Below are 6,851 nucleotides of genomic sequence, written 5' to 3'. Positions count from 1 at the left end.
TAGTGTTTATGATAAAAAATAAATAATAATTATGTGATCGGTATGGGTGATCGGTATCGGCAGGAAAAAACCTGATCGGCACATCTCTAGTATTAACCCACTTTCCCTTATCTCAAATCTTGTCGGCATTATTTCATAACGCTGTGCAGACATGAATCTGGAAACTATGCAAAAGTAGAACTCCATTGCATGACCAGAACTTTCTATCACCTTCCAGCTACATCAACGTGTGATTGGCATTGCTTTCTACCTTAGTCTTTCCCTAGTTGATATTCCAGCTCTGTGTGTTGGTGTTTCTCTGTCCCTCCTGGTTCTCTTGCTCATTTCCAACATCAATGATCTGATTCTGTCCATTCCTGAATATATCTCGTGTTCATTGTCCCCCTTTGACTAATTTGTGAAGATTTTTTATTTTTTTTTCATCTCGGGTGTTCCCAGACCTTAAGGGTGATGCGTACACCTGAGATCTTAAAACTGGGTCAGATGGTCCCAATAGTGTTGCATTAATATAATGCATAAGCATGCCTGGAGGTCTGTACCTGACACTGCTGCCTCAGTGCATCTTTCTTAATGAGTTGAGGCAGAAACCGGTAGGAGTTGTAAGTTGGACGTAACTGGGTTGTGCTGTCTCGCACATTGAGCTACTGTCTGAGCGACACCCACCTGACCTCTGAGATTCACTGAGCTCCATGTGTGAAAGTGAGAGGAACTGGAAGGAACTCTTCACCACTCGGCTGTAAGCAATCTCACCTGACTGAGGACAGACAGACTGACGTCCCGCCATCACAAAGTCTATACTCCGTTCTTCTGCTTTGTTCTCAATGAGGTGCTAGGTGTGCACGCCCACCAGCCTGCCTCTGCGGACGGCTGGTCCAGTGGTGCATCAGACGCGCAGGCTCTCTTTTCTTAAAGCACAGGTTTCCTACACTCCATCGTGTCTTTGGTGCCATAAAGCTGTCAGAAAGTCTCTCTGGCTGCTTCGGAAAAGATGTGAAGAGATGTGAGAAAGGGAAGCTTGCAGATATTGACAGCTGCATGATGGATTGGTGGAAAGAGAGGGATGAAGGTGTGAAAAGGCCCACCAGTCAACCTAAGAATGAGCAAGGATGAATTATTAAGCCTGCCTTTTCGTTCTGCGCCAGGCAGGGGCTTCAGGTATAGAGAGAAATGAGTGGCTGAGAACAGATGGTCTTCATTTCAATGTTCATCATGATGTGGGCCCCAAAGAGTAAGCTGTGATTAAAATCCAGTTGCATCTGATTCTGAATATTATTCCAGCAATGATCTGCGGTGTGTGAAGTTGGAGTACAGCAGAGATGTCAAATGCTTCCAGTCGACACTTCTATGTGGCATGTGTTTTATCTGCTCTGAAATGTCTCGATTAAAAGCTTGTGGTCCAAACTGAGCCCAGCGGAAATGACTTGTTAACCACAACAGAGACCACTCACAGCACCACTACTCCGTCAGACCATTTGATGGAGCGAGCACCTCCCGTCGGTGCTCATCAATTTGTCTGACGGGGCCATTTGTCGCCCTAGGCAACCCTTACCATGGAGACCAGCTTGTGGTGGAGGCAGCAGTGATTGGCTGGTTTTCAGTCTGTAGGATCATCACCACTCTGCCGCCCTCAGGAGATCGCTGCCAAGTGACGCGAGTGTTTGTGGTAGCATCACCGCAAGCAACAATGATTCACCCCCAACGAGGAGACTGTGCATGAAGCGATAATTAACTTTGTTTCATCAGAGCAGGCATATGCAGCGCTTCAGCTGTTCTACGTTAGTCAGAAAACTTGTCGCATGCGAACAGCGCTTGGAATAACAGAAACCCGTCTGTTCCACTGGCAGAATGGAGAACTTCTCATTGGTGTCGGGATATTTTAACCACGTATCTAAGACGGTTCTCGGATCTCTAGATTTCTAATGAAGAACATGTGCATCTGTGACTTCACACTCTTTTCTCATGAGGATGTGGTTGTCATGGAAACTTTCCATATGTTAGAGCTGTTTTAGCGATACTAACTTCCCAAACGGGACTATAGGGAGACAGTGTTCTCAGGTTCTATATGAGGACAAACTTGAGCTGGTTAACAGGTGTTGGCTGGAGTCTGAGTGATGGAGATATGCTTGTTAGATTTTTGTAAAGATTTGGAGCAAAAATTGGTAAACCAATTTTATCTGCTGTAACTGTATCCATTTATTTCTTCACCTATAGGGTGTCATCCTTAAAATGTCTTAAATGTTTTTTTCTGAAAAATAAGACCTTAAAATGCCCGAAATGTTTTAAAAATATAAGTTGGCCTTAAATATGTTGGTCACAGGTCTTCAGTTTGCCGTGCCAATACTATTTAATCTATGTAGGTCGTGGCATACATCTTCACTCTCTGCGTTCTGTGACCCACAACGGTTAAGACTGTTAATACATGCTAGCTAGGTAGCCAGCTAGTTAGAGCAATATGCCATGTGAGAAGCACTGCCAAGAACCAGAGAAAGATTTTGTCAATCTGTCGTGATATAGGTCTTAAATTGTATTTATAATGGTCCTGAAAATGTCTTAAAGTTTTAAGTTTCAGTTTGTGATACCTGCTTAAACCCTCATTTGGTCTTTGTTCTTAAATCACATCCACGTGACTATTATGTTCTCTTCAACAAGTCCCTTCATGTTTCATTGTGTAAGTCTAGGCGTGATTAATCAAAGTCCTTGCCTTCGAAGTTCCGTTAAACAAAGCGTGGCAAAAAGTTACTGAGTTCATCAGTGCGTACAAAGAAAACGACAAGGTTAAGCTCAAATAATCAGAAATCAACTAGAGTCCTGTTCAGACTAGATTCCTGTCTAAACTTGGCCTTGAGAGAAGCTGCTGCTCCCTCTCTGCTGACTGCAGCGTCCAGAGTTCCTGTAACAGGGACAGCAGTGATGGCTGAGGTCTCTTATTCCAGTCTGCCTCCATGCATGCTCCAGTTTGTGGTCATCCTTGGGCCTTTTAATAGACTGTGGAGAGAAATAGTTTAGCCAGCCACAGAGGACTCGTGTTTGTGCTCATATCTTTAATTTTGTTTATAAAATATTTCTGCCTCAAACATTTAACTGTGCAGACGGACCTTTCTCAGGGCGCACATTTTGACTTGTCGCAGTAAGTGAAGCGTGGATGCATTAATAATTTGCATCCTTCGTAATGGAGCGTTTGCACATGTGGTTTCATGACTAACTGGGAAATGAAAGGACGGCTTAACAGCATGATGCACCGACTCATCCTTAATGTTACTGTTGTCACAAGTCAAAGCGATGTGCTGGAGTGAGAGGTCGCTATGGCGATGAAGTTGAAATGAAGGACAGGTTGACAAAAAGGCAGCAGACCAGGCTCATTTAGATCTACTCTAAGGCTGTTATCCTTTGGAATAGTTAAAGAAACATGTTGCTCTGCTGCCTAAATACCAAAAGAGTCTTGTGGAGTTCAGTTCCGTGAAGGTTAACAAACATTTTTTCGTTGGTCACCCACTTGGTCAGGTGTGTATTAACGTTTTCATGCATGTGTGATAGCCGGATCGTGTCCTTCAAACCGATGAAACCGGTGCATCGGGGCTCTCCTCAGCCAGATGGTGCATCCAGGTGGTAACGCTGGTCGCCGGTAAACGGGCAGCAGTTACGAGTCTAACATCCTGACCTGCCTCTCCTTACAGATCCCGCTGGTACACATTATCCACGGCCGTGACGTGTTGACATGCCGGATATCGGAGCTTATTAGTCCTGACAGGAAATGGTTCACAAAGACGCGTTTTATATCGTCACCAATCTTGCAACATTTCTACATATTTATCATTTGATGTCATAAGTTCATTCACGACCTGTTTATTTCAAAGTTAACTATTGTTGAATTATATTTTTGTTGCAGCTGCACATTTCTCAGTATGTATACGTGCTCTTCTGTTTGCCTGTCGCTTTGCTGCTAATGCACTGAAATTCCCCTACTGAGGGACAAATAGATTATTCTGTTTGTATTTCATGCATGCATATTTTAATAGGATGCAGTGTATTGCAGGGGGATTTTGGGAGATGCAGCGACACAAAGTAGTGCTTAGATGTAAAATGTAGCTTTGCCCAGTTAAAATCTGAAAAGTATTCATCCCCCGAGTCTGTAGTTTGTAGAATGTTTTGCTGCAATTGCAGCTGTAAGCGTTTAAGTCTACAGCAGCGTTGAATATTTATATTCAAAGCTTCACAGAATAGTTTTATCTCAGTCAGATTGGATAGACGGTCTCTGAATATTCTACCCACAGATTTTCAGTTTTCAGTTCAGTTTTTTTTTATTTTTTTTATTTGTAGTCTCCAGCAGGTTTTCTCTCCGGATTGCTTTGGATTCCTTCTCCAGTTACTCTCTTCCTGCTGCAGAATAAAGCATGATGCTGCCACTTCCGTACATCAGTCTTGATGGTGTCTTTGGAGCGATGATTAGTGTTTTTCATATGGGCTAAAAATTCCGCTTCGGAGCGTCTTCCTCCACATGTTTGCATCGTCCCGTACCATGCATGGTTTGTGGTTAGCTGCAAATAAATATCTTCCTATAGATTTTTTTTTCTTGCCGTTCTTCCAGAGGAAAAATAAGGATTTTTGAACAGCACAACTGACGGCTGTCCCGTCAGCAGATTCTCTCACCTGAGCTGTGGATCTCTACAGCTCCTCCAATTACCACAGGCCTCTTGTGTGCTTCTAAAATAATTCCCTCCTTGCCCAGCCTGCCTGTCTGTAAGACTGAACGATGGATTGATCAACACTCTGAGTTGATCAGAGTTCAAGATTCTTTTAGAATCGAATCTGCTTTAAATTTTTTCTCAACATTCCGCTTGACTATAGAGTAAAGAGTGCCAAATTATACTAAATAAATTAAATAAACTCATAAATTATTTCTGTTGTTCCTGCATTTTCCAGCAAAAATATTAACCTCATTTGTACCATACATGGCAGAAATGGTCTTGAGTTGCTGTTTGAAGCAGCCAATGAGACACTTGTGTCTGATTTGATGTGTGGAGTTCACATTTAATTCAATCATGATGTACTTTAGCACGGAAAGATGAGAATTTATTAAATCAATACATTTTTTTAAGGTTTTGTTGGCTCTAGTGGCCTTTATTTGAAAGTAGTTCAACAGGAAAGAGGGAAGACCTGCTGCAAATGTCACCGTTTGCCGAGAATCGAACCTGCGACTACAAGGACTATGGCCTCAATACCTGGGTCGTGCTTTGCCCCTGCCACACTACAGCACCCCAATACTTTTCATTTAGGCACATAATTTAATACATTTAATAAACTATTTCTGCACTCTTCAGTCTCCATAGCTGTCCTCTCTGCTGTTTTGTTGTCTTTGCGTTTTGTTCTCTAACAAACCTTTAAGGTCTCTAAAGGACAGCTGAATTTATACTGGGATTAAATTACACAGTAATGAACTCTGTTCGGTTTACCTTTGAAAAATGTTTACATTTATGGTTGTAATATACTTTTTGTCTCAGTTTTGTCATCTGACTGGATTAGATTTTTGTCCCTACATCTTGGTGGTTGAAGCTCCCTCTGTGAGCCATACGATGGTCTCTCTGCATGGCTCCAGATCTCATTATGTAAATGTCTGAATGAGGCTCTGAGGTCAGCTGTGGTGTGTGTGTGTGTGTATGTAGGAAGTGTGTTATGTAGTCTCGCTGTGATCAGGGCTTCGGTGGGACTGAACTGGACCCAGAGGGGGCTTCCTGTTCTGTTTGGACCCTAACTGCTGCTCTCTCCTGTCCCTCACAGCGGAGCCACTCCCCCTCATGGACCTGTGCAGACGAGTAGCTCGACTCGCTCTGGGTCGGGAACGCATCCATCACATCGAGACGCTTCCTCTGCCACAGACCCTGAAAAACTACCTCCAGTACCAGTGACTGCTCCCCTCCACATGCACACGCGGGGATCCAGGCGGCGAAACGCAGAGGCCCACCTGCTGCCTCCAAACTGGACTTGAGGAATCTGCTCAGCACAGCGACGTTGACCAGAAACAGGCGGTTAGGAAGTGCTATAGAAGCAGGCGATTGTTTACACCTTTAGGATGTTTTCAGTTTGGATGTCATCTCTTGGTTTTATTATTATTATTTTAGTGGTTATATTCTCTGCCTTTTTTCACTTAGACATTATTAACAGAGCTGATGAGATGATCTGATTGGCATCAAGCTGATGTAAAGAAGTCGAGCCGCAGTCGGCGCGGCCTCACGCAGTGTGGTTTACACCGACTGTCTGCTCTGCACAGCCTCTTTGAGGACGCTTCCTCTCAGACATGTTGGTATTTATATTTATGTTCCCAACAACACAGTGGGCTCCTGTGGGGACAAAACACTCCCTGCAAGCCATAGGAGAAAGAGAGTGAGAGAGAGAATGTAAGGGAGAGTGCATCTTCACACACACTGTTCTATTTTTAATTCGCACACACACAGTTCACATATATACACATACAGTGTATGGAAACGTAGCCTGCACTGTCGGTAGCTAGAACACGATGGTGTCAAACGTGGCACCTCCAAACTGGTCTGAATGTTTAAAGTCTGCTCTCTCCATGCGTCTCTGCCACTTCCTGCTAGTTTGCGATTTTTTCTGTCAGGTTTATTGAACTGGAAGGGCTGCAGATGCAGTTATCCTGCTCTCTCGCTCTTAAGCAGAAGATGAAGCTGTCTTCAACTCCTAATGTGCCTGCTCCGCTACAGTAAGCATTCGGATAAAAAGCGCACTACATTCTGTCACACGACTTTTTTTTTTTTTTTTTTTTTTTTTTTTCCCACAAAGTGGGAAATTTTTTTTTTTTTTTTTTTTTTTTTTTTTACCTTTTTTTTTTTTTTTTT

At 43.2% G+C, this 6,851-nt stretch overlaps 1 protein-coding gene across 2 annotated transcripts in view; it reads left to right on the top strand.

The window, feature by feature from the left end:
* The window catches only part of LOC106955022 (SPRY domain-containing SOCS box protein 4), a 32,534-nt gene extending 26,164 nt beyond the window's left edge, over positions 1-6,370 (top strand). For both annotated transcript variants that reach the window (XM_015044969.1, XM_015044970.1), the window contains exon 3: positions 5,776-6,370. In XM_015044969.1, the coding sequence (XP_014900455.1) occupies positions 5,776-5,903 (128 nt within the window). In that variant the 3' untranslated portion in view covers positions 5,904-6,370. The remainder of the gene's footprint in view (positions 1-5,775) is intronic.
* Positions 6,371-6,851: the final 481 nt, after the last annotated feature.

The sequence above is a fragment of the Poecilia latipinna genome, unplaced genomic scaffold (genome assembly GCF_001443285.1).
Source record: "Poecilia latipinna isolate Pla-1442-1.1 unplaced genomic scaffold, P_latipinna-1.0 Scaffold699, whole genome shotgun sequence".
Lineage (NCBI taxonomy): Eukaryota > Metazoa > Chordata > Actinopteri > Cyprinodontiformes > Poeciliidae > Poecilia > Poecilia latipinna.
The sequence above is the reverse complement of the archived record's forward strand: the minus strand, read 5'-3'. Positions and strand labels throughout refer to the sequence as shown.